General features: G+C 40.2%; 1 protein-coding gene across 12 annotated transcripts in view; it reads left to right on the top strand.

The window, feature by feature from the left end:
• Positions 1-19,185, top strand: part of RPRD2 (regulation of nuclear pre-mRNA domain containing 2) — a 113,559-nt gene that overhangs the window by 52,411 nt on the left and 41,963 nt on the right. For 10 of the 12 annotated variants that reach the window (XM_054670502.2, XM_016926420.4, XM_016926427.3 and 7 more), the window contains exon 2: positions 1,570-1,699. The exons of the other annotated variants lie outside the window; for them this stretch is intronic. In XM_054670502.2, coding sequence (XP_054526477.1) covers positions 1,570-1,699 — 130 coding nt within the window. The remainder of the gene's footprint in view (positions 1-1,569; positions 1,700-19,185) is intronic. 12 annotated transcript variants of the gene reach the window in all.

The raw sequence follows: 19,185 nt of genomic DNA, 5'->3' as shown, positions 1-19,185 counted from the left end.
GGAGGGACTGTATGTAGCATTGCGGGCCCAGGTGAAGAAGGAGACTTTTAATTCGTATGATTTAATTTTTTGTGTGTGATTTTAGAACCCAGCAGCAGAAATAAAGGTGCAGTAAATGCAGTTAGATTGATCCAAATTTGGGATTTCGTTGAGCACATGAGATAGAAGGCTGAATTAGGGAGAAGGACAAGAGTATGAGGGTTTTAATAAAATATTGGTTTAAATAATGGACAGAGACTCTGGAATTGATGAAGAATTGAGTACTGAGAAGAGAATGTAGAGTTAGAGAAAATAAAAAGCTGACATCTTGATGAAATTGAAGAACAAGTATAATAGGAGTGGGAGGTTGTGATCAGAGAAGGAGATTTTAAAATGTACAAAGGAGTGGTTCTTGGAGGTCACCGAATGTGAGGTCAAGGAACTGAGAGACAAGAAAACATGGTAGATCATCCATATAGACATTGAAATTACCCAGCATAATAATGAAACTTAAGGTGACTTTGCTCAGGGTTCCAGATAGTACATTGATTGGGCTTTGTCATGAGCCATTGAAAAACTTAACCGACTGGGCGTGGTGGCTCACACCTGTAATCCCAGCACTTTGGGGAGGCCAAAGCAGGCAGATCACCTGAAGTCAGGAGTTTGAGATCAGCCTGGCCAACATAATAAAACCCTATCTCTACCAAAAATACAAAAAAATTAGCTGGGCGTGGTAGTGCACACCTGTAGTCCCATCTACTTGGGAGGCTGAGACAGGAGAATTGCTTGAGCCCAGGAGGCGGAGGTTGCAGTGAGCTGAGATTGCGCCACTTCACTGTAGCCTGGGCGACAGAGTGAGACTCCATCTCCAAAAAAAAAAAAAAAACAAAAAGAAGAAGAAGAAAAGCTTAACCTAGATGCATACATAGGATCATATTATTTTGCAGGACATTCGTCTAGTGATGAAAGCAGCAGCAGAGCCTCCCTTCAGCAGATGGGAAGACTAAGACGTATCTGAGTAGTATCTGGATTGGTTGATGGGGAGAGGGTCTATCTGTAATAAATGTTAAGCAATTTGCTTGAGGTCACATTCTGATTTGATTACAAAGCCCATGCTCTTTCTACTAACCTTGGTATTTCTGCAACAAGTTGAGCATGTTCAACTCATTTTTTTTTTTTTTGTCTTCTCAGATGTTTGAGACTATAATTTTGTTTTATTTTAGCTTCTCCAGAGTTACTGGGTCTTTTTTTTTAGTGCCAAACATCTACAAAGTGAGGGAGAAATGTCCTTGAGGAGTACCTTGAACAGAAACTTAACGTGAAGTAGTGAAGGTTTTTAGTATGTTTGGTAAACTGATCCATTAGTTCATTTGTCAGTTTATCCATCCAGCCTCCCTTCCATCCATTAGTTCATTTGTCGGTTTACCCATCCATCCTTCCTCCCTTCCATCCATGTAATTACATTCATCTTTATATCCATGTAAGAAAAAAAATAACCAGTTACAATTTGAGAACACTGTATTTGGAATAAGTTGAACTAAGTGCAAATTGACTCATTTGGTTTTATTTATTGTCTTTTGTCATCTCTAGCTGCATATCCCCACCGTTTGAATCTCTTTTACCTTGCCAATGATGTCATACAGAACTGTAAAAGGAAAAATGCAATCATATTCCGTGAATCATTTGCTGATGTACTTCCTGAAGCAGCTGCTCTAGTGAAGTAAGTAAATCTTTATTGCTCTATGGGATCTAAACTTAGACAACTTAGAATTTTAGTTTCTTAGCCCATTAAGAACTGTAATAATTGAACATGCTTGAAGATTAAGGATAATTTGCCTAAATGGTTGATTATTACTTTCTTGTTAACACACGTTTTTCTTTCTTTCTTTTATTTTCTTTTCTTTCTCTCTCTCTCTCTTTCTTTCTTTCTTTCCTTTCCTTTCCTTCCTTTCTTTTCTTTCTTTCTTTCTTTCTTTGAGACAGAGTCTCGCTCTGTTGCCCAGGCTGGAGTGCAGTGGCGCGATCTCGGCTCGCTGCAACCTCCGCCTCCCGGGTTCAAGCAATTCTCTTGCCTCAGCCTCCCAAATAGCTGGGACTACAGGTGCGTGCTACCATGTCCGGCTAATTTTTTGTATTTTTAGTAGAGATGGGGTTTCACCATGTTAGCCAAGATGGTCTTAATCTCCTGACCTCATGATCCACCTGCTTCAGCCTCCCAAAGTGCTGGGATTACAGGCGTGAGCCACTGTGCCTGGCCATGTTTTTCTTTTAAAAGCTCTCTCTTCTGTTTTCAAAAGCTGGTTTCCTGTTTATCCTTATTTGACCATGTATGTCTCCTGGTGATAATCTCTGAATGTGCTTCCTTCTAACTGCTGTGTCTGTTTTGTTTGTTTGTTTTAACACATTTCATTTCTTCTTTCTGAGTCTTACTGAAATTTTTTTCCCTCCATGAAATCTGTAAAGAGAAATGGAAATTATTTCCCACTGTCATACTCCCAACTCCATATTGATTTAACTTCATTTTTAGCGGTAGTTGGATCCAGCACTTCCCACAGTGTATTCCTATGAAATGATCAGAGGAAGAAGGGTTCTGTGCTCAAAAAAGTTTAGAAAATGATCCATACTACTTTTCCTTTCCTGAAGATTCAGAGTTCACATTACCATATCAATAATTTTATTTCTTTTTGGAGCTTTACAAAGCTAATTTCAAAACATTTCCTGGCTGAGCACGGTGGCTCACGCCTGTAATCCTAGCACTTCGGGAGGCCAAGGCGGGTGGTGGATCATGAGGTCAGGAGATCAAGACCATCAAGAGATGGTAAAACCCTGTCTCTACTAAAAAATACAAAAAAATTAGCCGGGCGTGGTGGCAGGCACCTGTAGTCCCAGCTACTCAGGAGGCTGAGGCAGGAGAATGGCTTGAACCCAGGAGGCAGAGCTTGCAGTAAGCCGAGATCACGCCACTGCACTCCAGCCTGGGCGACAGAGTGAAACTCCGTCTCAAAACAAAACAAAACAAAACCACAGCATTTCCTAAACTCTGACCATGGGCCCTTCTTTTTGAATGCCTATTGAACATCCCCACATTCGGGGAGAATTCTGGTGTATATACAGTACAAACTTATATCTGATCTTATTTTTGCCCTGTATTAATACTGTGTTCTTTGTGTTGCATCCATATTTGTAAATTGTTTTCTATAAGAGGCACACACAGTTACAGGATAAACAATATATAGAACAATATATAAACAGTTATATGGAACAACCATAATAGCTAAATGCTTCCTCAGATTATATATTTATTATCATTGACCCATTTGTTAGTATTAACCCAGTCAGAACTGAATGATCCTGTCAAATTATGGAATATATTGAAAATAAGAAATAAAACAAAAGAACTGACTGATCCCTCTTCCTTCCATAGGATTGTTAACTTAAAATGTCTACCTTGCTATTAGAAAAGATTAAAATATGGTACTACTTGAATGTACTAAGTAAATAAGTGCATAAAATAATAACACCTACCATTTGTTGGATATTTATAATTGACTAAATATTATACAAAGTGCTTTATCATTTAATTTTGAGAACAACTTTATACCGTGGGCACTATTGTTACCTTAATTTTTTCTTTTTTTGAGATGGAGTTTCGCTCTTGTTGCCCAGGCTGGAGTGCAGTGGCACAATCTCGGCTTACCGCAACCTCCGCCTCCTGGGTTCAAGCAATTAGGCAATTCTCCTGCCTCAGCCTCCCGAGTATCCAGGATTACAGGCATGCACCACCACGCCCAGCTAATTTTGTATTTTTAGTAGAGACGGGTTTCTCCATGTTGGTCAGGCTGCTCTCGAACTCCTGACCTCAGGTGATCCGCCTGCCTCCGCCTCCCAAAGTGCTGGGATTACAGGAGTGAGCCAACGCACCTGGCCTTGTTACCCTAATTTTAAGGAAGAAGAAACTGTGGCTTGGAGAGATTAGGTAAATTGCCTAAGCTCTCAGAGCTGCCTGGAGGCAGAGAGCCAGATTCCCACTTCAGGCTATCTAAATCCAAAGCCCATGTTGTTTGCCACTTAACCACTAATCCATGCTGCCTCTTTATATATAAAACCCAGTATAATTGTGAATAAGAACAATACACCAGAGTTTCTGCTATAAATATCACTGTAGTATCTATAACTTAGCCTAGTGTTTCCTTGACTTGAATTTCATGACCTATTTCATGGATTAATATACAGTTGTCAACCTTTTTTTTTTAAATCATGTAAAGATATGTTTAAAAACAACTACTTTGTGTGTTACTACCATTGTTTCATGGAAAAAAGTGAGAAGGACATAATCTCGGAATAAAGTACAGTTCTTAAATTAAAACCTTAAGCCCCCAAGAATGTTTTAACTCAATGAAACATGTCTTCAGAAACCTGTAGTAAGCATCATACGTAATGATGAAACAAAGCATTCCAAGACAGAAGTCCTTCTTTATCATTACTATTGATCATTATGCTGGAGGTTCCATTTATTTAGAAATGAATGAATGAATAGATAGGTCAGGTGCAGTGGCTCATGCCTATAATCCCAGCACTTTGGGAGGCCGAGGCAGGCAGATCACTTGAGGTCAGCAGTTCAAGACCAGCCTGGCCAACATGGTGAAACCCCATCTGTAGTAAAAGTACAAAAAGTAGCTGGATGTGGTGGTGCACACCTGTAATCCCAGCTACTCGGGAGGCTGAGGCACAAGAATCGCTTGAACCTGGGAGGTGGAGGTTGCAGTGAGTTGAGATCATGCCTCTGCCCTCTAGCCTGGGCGACACAGCAAGACCCCGTCTCAAGAAAAAGAAAAAAGGAATGAATTAATAAATGCATTTAGAAGAGACAGAATTGTCATTACTTGCAGGTAATATAATTATCTACATCAGAGGGGCAACCCTTTTCTGTAAAGGGTCGATAGTTAAGTAGTTTAGGCTTCTTGAGCCATAGTGTCTCTGTCACAGCTCCTTAACAATGCCATTCTAGCATGAAAGCACCAAACAGTACAGAAACAAATGGGTATGGCTATCTTCCAATAAGAATAGGCAGAAGGCCAGATTTGGTCTGAGGTTCATAATTTGCCAGCCCTTAGCCTACATAGAAAGTCATGATGATCAACTAATAAGATAACTCAGCTAAATAGCCAGATTCAAGTTGAACATACAAAATCAGTAGCTTTCCTATGTATGCCAGCAGCAACTTATTTTAAACTGTAATTAGGAAGAAAGATTTATCTTGCAAGACAAAAAATAAAAACCCCACCCAAGAATAAATATAAGAAGTATGTGAGGCTTTTATAAAATTTCAAAAATTTAAAGGATATTAAAGAAGATCTGGATAAATGAAGATATATAGGGTTTTTTGAAGGAAAAGATTTGGTATTGTTAAAAATACATTTATTTCCTAATATGTTATTTATACTCTGTAATCCCAATCAAAATCTCAGTAGGATTTCCTGTGGAAGGATAAATATCCAAGGTAATTTTTTTTAAGAAAAGTAAGGTTAAAATTCCCTACCGGTTATCAAATATATCTTAAAACAATAATGGAAGCAGGAATAGAAGATTGTATTAGTGAAACAGAATATACTCTTGCTTATAAATAAATAAATTATAAAGTATATGGTAAATCAGAGGATATTAAAATAAGAGCTTAATGGCAGGTGTGATGGTTCTCACACCTGTAATCCTTGCACTTTTAGGAGGCTGAAGTGGGAGGATCACTTGAGGCCAGGAGTTTGAGACCAGCCTGGGCAATATAGCGAGACCCTGTCTCTACAAAAAAAATTAAAAATTAGCCAGGTGTGGTGGCATGTGCCTGTAGTCCTAGCTACCAGGAGGCCAAGGCAGGAGGATCTCTTGAGTCCAGGAATTCAAGACTGAAGTGAATTATAATCATACCATGGCACTCCACACTCCAGCCTGGGTGACAGAGCAAGACGCTATCTCTTAAATAAACAAATACAGAACTTAAGTATTCCTTAAATAGCCCCATCCTAACCACCACTTCCCCTTTTAAAACTCACACCTGTAATCCCAGCACTTTGGGAGGCCAAGGAGGGTGGATCACAGGGTCAGGAGATCGAGACCATCCTTCCTGACTAACACAGTGAAACCCCGTCTCTACTAAAAACACACATACACACACACACACAAAATTAGCCAGGTGTGGTGGCGGGCGCCTGTAGTTCCAGCTAGTCAGGAGGCTGAGGCAGGAGAATGGCATGAACCCGGGAAGCAGAGCTTGCAGTGAGCCGAGATCATGCCACTAAAGCCTGGGTGACAGAGCGAGACTCTGTCTCAAAATAATAATAATAATAAATAATAATAATAATAATAAATAAATAAAATTAAAATAAAAAATAAAATAAAACTCTTATTCACAATACTACTATACACTGATTCCTTTTCTGAATTTTTTTCTCTTAAGGCTATTTTGATTCCTTTAATTCAAGGGGGGCAAATGTCTAGAAGTTCCTGGCAGGTAATATAGATGAGTGAAATAGGTTGAGTGTGAGAAAAAAATCCACTTAATAGGGACAGCAGTTACTCAGTCCTAGGCTGATGGCCATGAAGAAATATAAGCCCAACATTAACATATGCTGCCAAACTTTTCTCGCTTTTAAACCAGGACAGAAATTTGGATTTTTATATGAAGTCACACCATTTTTATATGTGTGACATTGTCAGATTTAAAAAATAATATTGCTGACAAAACACATTTGATGATCATATTGAACCATGGGCAACTTATTAGGGACATTAATTTTATTCCTTGAATGCCTTTAAGGTGTTTATTGATTTCACTTGATTAAAAATTGGTATGGGGTGGACTCAACGGCCACATGTTAAAAGAGATGCCCAAATAAGGGAAAGTAGGACTTTCAGATAAGTTGGGAAACTATTTTCTCTAGTACTTATCCAGTTATTTCAGTTCTTTTTATTAAATTTCAGTTTATCTTTTCCATCACAGGTTGGAAATTCCATGGGCTGGAAACCTGGAGATTGTATTTTAGATATACTAGTTATTATTGTAGGAAAATATGTATGTGAGAGGGAGGGGTAAAAATGAAAGTTAAACGAACCTGGTATTTGCCATTTGTGTCCTAGAGGTCCTAGCTAAGGGACAGAAATGCCAGTTTATCTGAATATACATCACCATGAGACCGGAATAGTTGAAACACTAATTTGAAGCACAGGAAAAGTGTCTATGAATGTCAGAGTTGAGTTACACTTGGGAAACTGTGGACTACTCTGCAACCAGCAACGACTTCAATAAGTTATATATAGATTATAGAAGAATCCCTTTAAGAACTGAGGGTTTGCTTGTATTGTGTCAGGGTGGTGTAAGAGTAGGTATATCTTTAATGTGGGTAGAGCTTTCCAAAATCCTGTCCCTATCCCAGGTTTTCGTAAAAGGCAATTATTTGTGCTTATACATTTTCATCTTTAATTGAACTGAAAAATGAATTTATGCTAGTTGTTATATAAGAGCTTAATGTGATTTTATTGACTCTTAAGGGTGTATAGAGAATTATATGCATGACCTTTTTTGGGAAAAGGTGTCATGACAGATTTTGAGGAAATAATGAGCTTGGTACCAGTTAAATACCCATAATCTGAAAATTTGAAATGCAAAATGCTCCATAATCTGGAGCTTTTTGAGCACCAACATGATGCACACAGAAAATGCTCATTGGAGCATCTTGGATTTCAAATTAGAGATACTCAGCCAGTAAGGATAATGCAAATATTCCGAAATCTGAAAACAAAAATTTTTTTTTTTTGAGACAGAGTTTCGCTCTTATTGCCCAGGCTGGAGTGCAGTAGCGCGATCTCAGCTCACTGCAACCTCCGCCTCCTGGGTTCAAGCAGTTATCCTCCCTCAGCCTCCTGAGAGGCTGGGATTACAGGCATGCGCCACCACGCCTGGCTAATTCTGTATTTTCAGTAGAGACGGGGTTTCTCCATGTTGGTCAGTCTGATCTCAAACTCCTGACCTCAGGTGATCCACCCGCCTCGGCCTCCCAGAGTGCTGGGATTACAGGTGTGAGCCACAGCACCCGGCCAGTTGAGAATTTCTACTTAAATGTTATATGTCCATATTCAGTTCAGAATGCCTGAAACACTAACATGCCTTACTTTGTGTAAAGTCCTACTCCTACAGTTTCAATTTATGTGAAAATATGTTCAATATAAATTGAAAATTGCTATATAAATGGTAACTAACTTTGCAGATAAGCAGATTGGATTTTATTATTTCTATTTTTTTTTTCTTTTTATTTGAGATGGAGTCTCACTCCGTCGCCCAGGCTGGAGTGCAGCAGCACGATCTCGGGTCACTGCAACCTCCGCTTCCTGGGTTCAAGCGATTCTCCTGCCTCAGCCTTGAGAAGCTGGGATTACAGGCGAGCGCCACCATGCCCAGCTAATTTTTGTATTTTTAGTAGAGACAGGGTTTCACCATGTTGGTCAGGCTGGTCTTGAACTCCTGACCTCATGATCCGCCTGCCTTGACCTCCTGAAGTGCTGGGATTACAGGCATGAGCTACCGCACCCGGCCCAGATTTTATTATTTCTTTCTACAAAATGAGAAAAACTGAAGTCCAGAGCAGTTAAGATACCACCCAAAGGAAAATGACAATTTAGTAAAAGTCCTGGGACTAGAACCCAGATTTTTCTGACTCTCAGTCCTCTATTATTTCTATTCTGCCAAATAGCCCTCCTAAATCTAACTTACAATTTTTCATTTTATAACAGCACCTTAGTAATCTTTAATTTTTCTTTCTTATTTCTTAGTCACTTACCAGGGACTGATTCTTCTGTTAAAGTTTCTTCCTCCTTTTCTCTCTGCCTTTCAATTTTCTGTTATTGTTGCTCTGTTTGATATATTTATATTAATATTATAGCCTGCTAACTAGTTTCCCGGTTTGTGTTACCTTTTTCATTCACTTCAGACTACATACACACAGATGTCTAGAGATACAATGGTTTAAGACCATAGTCTCTGGAACCAGTGTGCATAGATTTGAATTCTGGCTCTGCCACCTCATAACTCTATAACTTTAGGTAAATAAAATTAGTTTCTCGTCTGTATAATGAATCCAGTAATAGTACATACTTCATAAAGTGTGGAAACTAAAGAGTTAATAATATATATAAAGGGCTTAGAACAGTAACTGACATTTAATAAACAATAAATATTAGCTGCTGCTATGATGAGGAAGATGACTGTGCCTACTACTGCCATTATTATTATTAACAAATTAATATTAGCAAGGCATACTCTGAAAACCTTTAAAATATATTTTTATATTGCTTTATGATTTAAGAAATTTCTGGCCGGGTGAGGTGGCTCACGCCTGTAATCCCAGGACTTTGGGAGGCCGAGGCAGGTGGATCACCTGAGGTCAGGAGTTTGAGACCAGCCTGACCAACATGGAGAAACCCTGTCTCTACTAAAAATACAAAATTAGCCAGGCGTGGTGGCACATACCTATAATCCCAGCTACTCGGGAGGCTGAGGCAGGAGAATTGCTTGAACCTGGGAAGCAGAGGTTGCAATGAGCCGAGATTGCATCATTGCACTCCAGCCTGGGCAACAAGAACAAAACTCCGTCTCAAAAAAAAAAAAGAAAAAGAAATTTCCTTCCATCTTTATTATCTTCTTTGATTCTCAAATCAAATATATGATGTAATTAGGGGCAAAGATTATTATCCTCATTTTACAGATGAGGATACTGATGATAAAATAAATCATATAAATCTACTTGGAGATAGGAAACTGAACATTAAAAAGTAAGAGAGGGCTGGGTGTGGTGGCTCATGCCTATAATCCCAGCACTTTGGGAGGCCAAGGCAGCAGTATCACCTAAGCCCAGGAGTATGAGACCACCCTGGGCAACATAGGGAGACGTCATCTCTACTAAATTAACTGGGTGTGGTGGCATATGCCTGTGGTCTAAGCTACTTGGAAGGCTGAAGCAGGAGGATCGCTTGAGCCTGAGTGGTGGAGGCTACAGTGAGCTGTGGTGGTGTCACTGCACTCTGCCTTGAGCGACAGAGTGAGACCCTGTCTCAAACAAACAAACAAACAAGCAAAAAAGGGATGCCACTTAAAGCCTTCTATAGTCAAATCTCAGTCTTCCCATCCTTACCACCAGCTCTCCTGAATCCCAGTAATGAGACATTGCTCTAGCCAAACGCTCATACTGTGTATCTTAATATAAGTGCTTATGAATTTTTCTTCATGGAGTAGCTCTTCCTCCTTGGGAAGCAGCAGAGCTTAGAGGTTAAAAATGCAAGGTTTGGAGTCAAACTTGCAAGGTTGCCTGGGTTTAAATCCTGGATCTCTTACTTGGTAGAGTAGTTTATTTAACTTTCTTGTGCTTCAGTTTTCCCATCTGTAAAATGAGAATAATAGTACAGTTTGTCTCTTAGGGATGCTGTGAGGATTAAATAGGCTAATATATGTAAAGCATTATAAAGGAACATGAAAATGCTCTAAAAATCGGTGAGCTAAGTATCCATCTCAAGAAGTTTTAAAAGAAGAGCAAAATAAGCCCAAGAAAGGAAGGATATAATAAAATAAGAGCAGAAACTAATTAAATAAAAAACAAATACACAGTGAGGTACTTTCAATGTCAAATTCATTGTAAGAGAGAATAGAATAATGTTTGCCAGGGACTGGGGTAGGGGGCAGGGAATGGGGAGTTATTGTTCAATGGGCATAGAGTTTCAGTTTTGCAGGATGGGAAGAGTTCTGGAGATATGGATGGTGGTGATGGTTGCACAATACGAATGTACTTAATGCCATTTAATTGTACACTTGAAAATGGTTAAGATAGGCCGGGTGCTATGGCTCGCGCCTGTAATCCCAGCACTTTGGGAGGCCAAGGCGAGTGGATCATGAGGTCAGGAGTTCAAGATCAGCCTGGCCAACATAGTGAAACCCCGTCTGTACTAAAAATACAAAAATTAGCTGGGCATGGTGGCATGCGCCTGTAGTTCCAGCTTCTTGGGAGGCTGAGGCAGGAGAATCACTTGAACCCGGGAAGTGGAGGTTACAGTGACCCGAGATCACGCCACTGCACTCCAGCTTGGGTGATACAGTGAGACTGAGTCTCAATAAATAAATAAATAAAAAGTTTTTAAAAAGAAAAACAAAGAAAAGGCCGGGTGCTGTGGCTCACGCCTGTAATCCCAGCACCTTGGGAGACCAAGGCGGGTGGATCACCTGAGGTCCGGAGATCGAGACCATCCTGGCCAACATGGTCAAACCCCATCTCTACTAAAAATACAAAAATTAGCTGAGCGTGGTAGCGCGTGCCTGTAGTCCTAGCTACTTGGGAGGCTAAGGCAGGAGAATTGCTTGAACCCAGGAGGCAGAGATTGCAGTGAGCCGAGATTGCCCCACTGCACTCCAGCCTGGGCAACAGAGCGAGACTCTATCTCAAAAAAAAAAAAAGAAAAGAAAAGAAAATGTTAAGGTATCTGGGTGTGGCGTGATGGCTCACACTTGTAATCCCAACACATTGGGAGGCCAAGGTGGGTGGATTGCTTGAACCCAGGAGTTTGAGACCAACCTAAGCAACATGGCAAGACCCCATCCCTACAATAAATACAAAAATTATCTGGATATGGTGGTGCGTGCCTGTGTTTCCAGCTACTCAGGAGGCTGAGGCGGGAGGATCTCTTGAGCCCAGGAGGTCAAGGCTGCAGTGAGCCATAATCATGCTATTACACTCTAGCCTGGGTGACATAGCGAGTCTCTGTCCCAAATATGAACTCTTTAATAAAGGATTCTGGGGTATAACACTTTCTGTATAGAAAAAATAAATGATTTCCTACACTGTACACAGAAATATATTCCAAGTGAATTACTTTGGTGTGTAAAACAAAACTTTAAAATATTTGGAGAAAATATAAATATTTTTATGATTATAGGGAATAAAGGCTCTTAAGACACAAAAAAACTGTAATAAAAATATTTGAGTTTGATTACATAAAAATTAAACTTCTGCATTACAAAAGATAACATAAAACGAAAGTGGTACATTAGGGAAGATATTTGTCGTAGACTAAGTTATATGAATGGGAATTAGGAGATACAGAGTGGCAAATTTTTGAATTTTTAGAATGAAAATCTATCCTCGCCGGGCGTGGTGGCTCCCAGCACTTTGGGAGGCCGAGGTGGGTGGATCACCTGAAGTCAGGAGTTCGAGAGCAGCCTGACCAACATGGTGAAACCCTGTCTCTACTAAAAATACAAAAAATTAGCTGGGTGTGGTGGCGGGCGCCTGTAATCCCAGCTACTCGGGAGGCTGAGGCAGGAGAATCGCTTGAACCTGGGAGGCAGAGGTTGCAGTAAGCCGAGATTGCACGCCACTGCACTCCAGCCTGGGTGATAGAGTGAGACTCTGTCTCAAAAAAAAAAAAAAAAAAAATCTATCCTCATTCACTGTTTTTCAGCTTCAAGGGTTTTTGACTAAGTATTGACTGCCTCTCTCTTGAGGTGATCCTTCCTCCCTCCCTTTCCCTGTCTCGAGCTATTCTCATGCGTCAGCCTCCCAAGTAGCTGGCACTAGGGGTGTGTGCTACCTGGCCTGAGTCAACCCATTACTTAGTCTTTTATTCAGACAATTAGCAAATGTTACTAAGGACCTGTAAGACAGCACATTATTCTGATGACTTCCCAGTAATGAGGTATTGATAAAGGAAAGAGACCCCTCTGAGTGAGGTACAAGATTGTGGTGTTTAGTTTTATGTAACTGTGACATCTGGACACCTCCTCTTGTACTTTATCAACTTTCCCCTTTAAAATAATTTGCTAGTACCTTCCTGTTACAAGAGTAAGGGGGGTGTCATTAGCAAAGAAAGCATCTGTTGAACATCCTAGCAATTCTATAAGGTCGCTGTTGAACATCCTAGCAGTTCTACAAGGTCAGCCCATTTTTTTTTAACTTAAAAATCAAAGAAGAAAAGGTTATGTAACTAAGCATGTTACATGGTTTGTGGTGATTGTAAATTCTGTGAAAATTGACATTGTGGTCAGTAGTGGCTTTTTTTTTTTTTTTAATGGAGTTTTGCTCTTGTTGCCCAGGTTGGAGTGCAGTGGTGCGATCTCAGCTCACCACAACCTTTGCTTCCCGGGTTCAAGCGATTCTCCTGCCTCAGTCTCCCAAGTAGCTGGGATTACAGGCATGCGCCACCACGCCTGACTAATTTTGTATTTTTAGTAGAGATGGGGTTTCTCCATGTTGGTCAGGCTGGTCTCGAACTCCCAACCTCAGTTGATCCCAAAGTGTTAGGATTACAGGTGTGAGCCACCACACCCAGCCAGTAGTGGCTTTTTAACCTCTCAGGCTGGAGTACAGTGGCACAATCATGGCTCACTGCAGCCTTGACCTCTGGGTTTCAAGCAGTGCTCCTACCTCAGCTCCCCAGATAGCTGAGACTACAGGCATGCACAACCATACCTGGCTAATTTCTGTATTTTTTGTAAAGGCAAGGTTTCACCATGTTGCCCAGGCTGGTCTCGAACTCCTAGCCTCAAGCGATCCTCCCACCTCGACCTACCAAACTACGAGGCCTTTCTCAAAAAAAAAAAAAAAAAAGAAAGAAAATAATATCCTGTTGTCATTCATTCAGCTACTATTTAGTAACAGCAAAGAAACAACAACGAATAAGTTATAATCACTGTTTTGAAGAAGTTCTGTAGTCTAGTTGAAGAAACAGTTGTTTGTATATAATTATGATTTGACTTCTGGCAGAATAGTCAACCATCTATTCCAAGGAGTCATTTTGTTATAAAATAACTACATCCTTGACAAAACTTAAGCAGAACCAAAAACAGTGGATGTATTAGAATGGCAAAGCTAACATTAACCAGCATGCCGATAACATTAATACTATGTGATCTTGGCATTTAAACTAGGCTCTGGAGAAGGGCAAATGTGCTCTTGTGTAATTAGCTCCCCCTGGCTTCTGAGATATAGTTTCTCTATATGAACACATTTTCTGTTTAGGCCACAAGGAATCCCATAGGTTAAAAACAAACGTGCTCACAGTGAAAGATCTCTGAACACACAGAAAAACAGACCACCACAATTGAGAATCCGTCGATTTAGTTCCTTCCCAAATGAGTTTCAGAGATTGGAATTATCAGACAGAATGTGTAGAGCAATGTATATGAAATGTTAGAGAAACATTAAATGGAATAACAAAATGAACAACAGGTAAGATATTTGGACAGATGGAAAAAAATAATCTATAGGAACTCTTGAAAGAGAATACACAAGAATGTAGTTCTGAAGAAATCAGAGTGCAACAGGAGAAATAAGGAGTGGGGAAAATGAAAAATGAAGGCCAGCCGTGGTGGCTCACACCTATAATCCCAGCATGTGAGGCCAAGGTGGGAGAATCACTTGAGCCCAGGAGTTCAAGACCAGCCTGGGCAACAGTGGGACCTCATTTCTATAAAAAAAATACAAATTAGGCAGGCGTGGTGGTGTGTACTTACAGTCCCAGCTACTCAGGAGGCTGAGGCGGGAGGATCATTTGAGCCTGGGAGATTCTGTACAAAAGGAGAGAACTTTTGAGTTCTTTAGAAGATAACACTGTCTGGCTGGGCGTGGTGGCTCACGCCTGTCATCCCAGCACTTTGGGAGGCTGGGGCAGGCGGATCACCTGAGGTTGGGAGTTCGAGACCAGCCTGACCAACATGGAGAAACCCCGTCTGTACTAAAAATACAAAATTAGCCAGACCTGGTGGCACATGCCTGTAATCCAGCTACTCGGGAGGCTGAGGCGGGAAAATCGCTTGAACCGAGAGGTGGAGGTTGCGGTGAGCTGAGATCGCGCCATTGCACTCCAGCTTGGCCAACAAGAGCGAAACTCCATCTCAAAAAAAAAAAGATAACACGGGCTGAGAACACCCTAAAAGTGATGAAAAATATGAATCTAAGATAAAGGAAGCAATAACATATACTAAATAGCATAAATAAAAATTTTATACCTAGTTATTGTAATGAAATTATAAAACAAGCAGTTTTAAAAGCATCCAGAGTTTACATCTACTAGGGTAACTATAATTCAAAACAAACAAACAACTAGAAAATGACAAGGCTTAGAGAGGATGTGGAAAAATTGGAACCCATTTACATTTCTTGTAGTAATGTAAAATGGTGCAGTTGCTGTGGAAAACAGTTTGGTGGTTCCTCAAAAATTAAACATAGCATTACCACATGATCCAGCAGTTCTACCTCTAGATATATACCCCAAAAGAAATGGAAACAGAGACTTAAACAGATATTTGTATAGGCATGTTCATAGCAGCATTATTCACAGTAGTCAAAAGGAAGAACAGTCTACATGTTTGTCAGTGGATGAATGGATAAACAGTGTGATGTATACAAACATGGAATATTATTCAGTCTTAAAAAGGAAGGATTTTTTTTTTTTTTTTTTTGAGACGGGGTTTTGTCCTTGTTGCCTTGGCTGGAGTTCAACAGCACAATCTCGGCTCACTGCAACTTCCGCTTCCTGGGTTCAAGCAATTCTCCTGCCTCAGCCTTCTAAGTAGCTGGGATTACAGGCGCGCGCCACCATACCCAGCTAATTTTTGTATTTTTAGTAGAGACAGGGTTTCACCATGTTGGTCAGGCTGGTCTTGAACTCCTGACCTTAGGTGACCCACCCATGTCAGCCTCCCAAAGTGCTGGGATTACAGGCGTGAGCCACTGCGCCCGGCCAAAAAGGAAGGAAATTCTAATACATGCCGCAACATGGGTGAACTTTGATGACATTATGCTAAGTGAAACACACCTGTCACAAAAGGACAGGTATTATATGATGCCACTTACATCAGTCACCTTCAGTAGTCAAATTCAGAGACAGGAAGTAGAATCATGGTTGCTGGAGAAAGGGGAGAATTGGGAGTTATTGTTTAGTGGATATAGTATACCAATTTGGGAGAAGAAAGTTTTGGAGTTTGGTTGCACAACAGTGTGAATGTACTTAACTTTTGAACTGTACACTAAAAAAATGGTTAAGATGGTAAATTTTACGTGTATTTTACCACAGTTTTCCTTAAAAAAGGAATGACATTACACTTTCTTCTGGGTGATGGAACAAGACCCTAAATCTTAAAAAAAAAAAAAAAAAAAAAAAAAAGTCTGATAAATGCTACAAAATGGTTGAACCGTGAAAACATGCTGAAATAAGCCAGACACAAAAGGACAAATATTGTATGATTACATTTATCAAAATACCTAGAATTGTTAGGTCCATAGAGAGAGATTAAAGGTTATCAGGAGCTGGGAAAAAGAGGTAAGGGGGAGTTATTGGTACGGAGTACTGTAGTCTGAATATTTATGTCCCCCCGAAATTCATATGTTGAAACCTAGTCCTTAATGTGGTAGTATTAAGAGGTGGAGCCTTTGGGAGGTGATGAGGTCTAAGGGAGGTAGTGAAAAATTTTGGAAATAGTAGTGAGAATTGCACAACATTGTGAATGTAGTTACTGCCACCGAATTGTACATTTAATGGCTGAAATGGCACACTTTATGTTACATATATTTAATCACAATAAGAAAATGATTTTAAAAAAAGCAGCCCCCCCCCCCAAAAAAAAAGATCAGTATAAAAGGACTACAATTAAAGAGTAATAATTGGAGCTGGGCATGGTGGCTCACACGTGTAATCCTGACAAGTTGGGAGGCTGAGGTGGGAGGATTGCCTGAGCCAAGGAGTCTGCAACCAGCCTGGGCAACATGGTGAGATTCCGTCTCTAAAAAAACATGAAATTTAGCCAGGTGTGGTGGCATGTGTTTATAGTCCCAGCTACTCAGGAGGCTGAGGTGGGAGGATCACCTAAGCCTGGGAGATTAAGGCTGCAGTGAGCCGAGATTGCACCACTGTACGCCAGCCTGGGGGACCAGAGTGAGACCCTGTCTCAAGGTGAGGGGGTTGGGGGAGAAGTATAATTGGAATGATTGTAACACAAAGAAATGATATATGTTTGAGGTGATGGCTACCCTATTATATACTCTGATGTCATTATTACACACTATATCAACATATCTCATGTACCCCCAAAAGATACATACCTACTATGTACCCATAAAAATTTTTTTTAATTTTTAAAAAGGACTACAATTAAACTGATGACAGACTTCTCAGCAGCGGCAGTGGAAGCCAGAGGCAGTTGTGAAAAATATTTTTATAGCATTGATAGAAAGTAGCTGTCAGTGTAGATTTGCATACAAAGCAAAACTACTTTCAAGAACCAGGAAAACATAAAGACAGAAACAAAAACAGAAATTTACCATCAACAAACAGACCCCCTCTCTCTCTGTCTGTATATATAATACACACACACACACACAGAGACATAATTTTTTTTTTTTTTTTTTTTTTTTTGAGACGGAGTCTCGCTCTGTCACCCATGCTGGAGTGCAGTGGCGCAATCTCGGCTCACTGCAAGCTCCTCCTTCCGGGTTCATGCCATTCTCCTGCCTCAGCCTCCCGAGTAGCTGGGACTACAGGCGCCCGCCACAACGCCCAGCTAATTTTTTGTATTTTTAGTAGAGATGGGGTTTCACAGTGTTAGCCAGGATGGTCTCAATCTGCAGACCTCGTGATCCGCCCGCCTCGGCCTCCCAAAGTGCTGGGATTACCATAGTTTTTTTTTTAACCAAGAAGCACTGAACCATCACCAAACTTCTAAATAAGTTTTACACTGGGAAGTTAGCAATATATATAATATGTATATGTAATATACATAATATGTTATATATATGTCAGATATACATAATGTTATATATAGTTATATATTATGTGTATATATACATATATATGTATGTATATATAGTGTGTATACACACACACACAGGCATATAATTTGTTTTTTAACCAAGAAGAAGCACTGAACCATCAATAGACTTAATAAGTGAGTTTTACTCTGAGAAGTTAGCAATAAGGATGGTGAGTCATGCTAGCAGTAAAATACATGAAATATCTGGCCAGGCATGGTGGCTCATGCCTGTAATCCCAGCACTTTGGGAGGCTGAGGCGAGCAGATCACTTGAGGCCAGGAGTTCAAGACCAGCCTGGCCAACGTGGCAAAACCTGTCTCTACCAAAAAATACAAAAATTAGCTGGGCATGGTGGTGCATGCCTTGTAATCCCAGCTGCTGGGGAGGCTGAGGCAAGAAAATTGCTTGAGCCTGGGAGGCGGAGGTTGCAATGAGTTGAGATCGTGCAACTGCCCTCCAGCCTGGGCGGCAGAGCGAGACTGTCTATGTATATATATATGTAAACGGTTTTTAAGAATTTTAAGAACAGTTAAAGCTGTTCTTAGATATTTAAGAACAGCCTTAACAGAAAATATGAGAAACCTTTATGAATAAAGTTTAGGAACTTTAAGTATAAATTTATAAATACTAATGGAGTATTGTGTAGTCATTAAAAGTAATGTTTAGGGCTGGGCACTGTGGCTTACACCTGTAATCCCAACACTTTGGGAGGCCGAGGCGGGTGGATCATTTGAGGTCAGGAGTTCAAGACCAGCCTGGACAACGTGGTGAAACCCTGTCTCTACCAAAAATACAAAAATTAGCCAGGTGGTAGTGGTGTGCATCTGTAATCCTAGCTACTCGGGAGGCTGAGGCAGAAGAATCACTTGAGCCTGGGAGGTGGAGGTTTCAGTGAACCAAGATCACGCCACTGCACTCCAGTCTGGGTGACAGAGTGAGACCCTATCTCCAAAAATAGAAATAAAAAAGAAAGAAAGGAATAGTTATAAAGAGTTGATTGGAACATGGGGAAATGTTTGTTAAGTGAAAATAATAGAATAGAATTTTTTTTGTGTGAAGAGAGGGCATACTTTGTTTCATTGTGCATTGCAGGTAATGTGGTTGTTTTTAGAAACTGAAGGTTTGTAGCAACCCTGTGCCTATTGGTGCTATTTTTCCAACATATGCTCATTCATGTCTCTGTGTCACATTTTGGTAATATTTGCAACATTTCAAATTTTTATTGTATCTGTTATGGTGATCTGTGATCAGCGATGTTACTATTATAATTGTTTTTACATATTCCTAACTTCGTCCATGTAAGACAGTGAACTTAATTGATAAATGTCGTGTGTTTTCTGATTGCACTAACCCACCATTCCCCATCTCT

Source organism: Pan troglodytes, chromosome 1, assembly GCF_028858775.2.
Source record: "Pan troglodytes isolate AG18354 chromosome 1, NHGRI_mPanTro3-v2.0_pri, whole genome shotgun sequence".
NCBI lineage: Eukaryota > Metazoa > Chordata > Mammalia > Primates > Hominidae > Pan > Pan troglodytes.
Note: the sequence above shows the minus strand (reverse complement) of the source record. Positions and strands in the feature narration are given on the sequence as shown.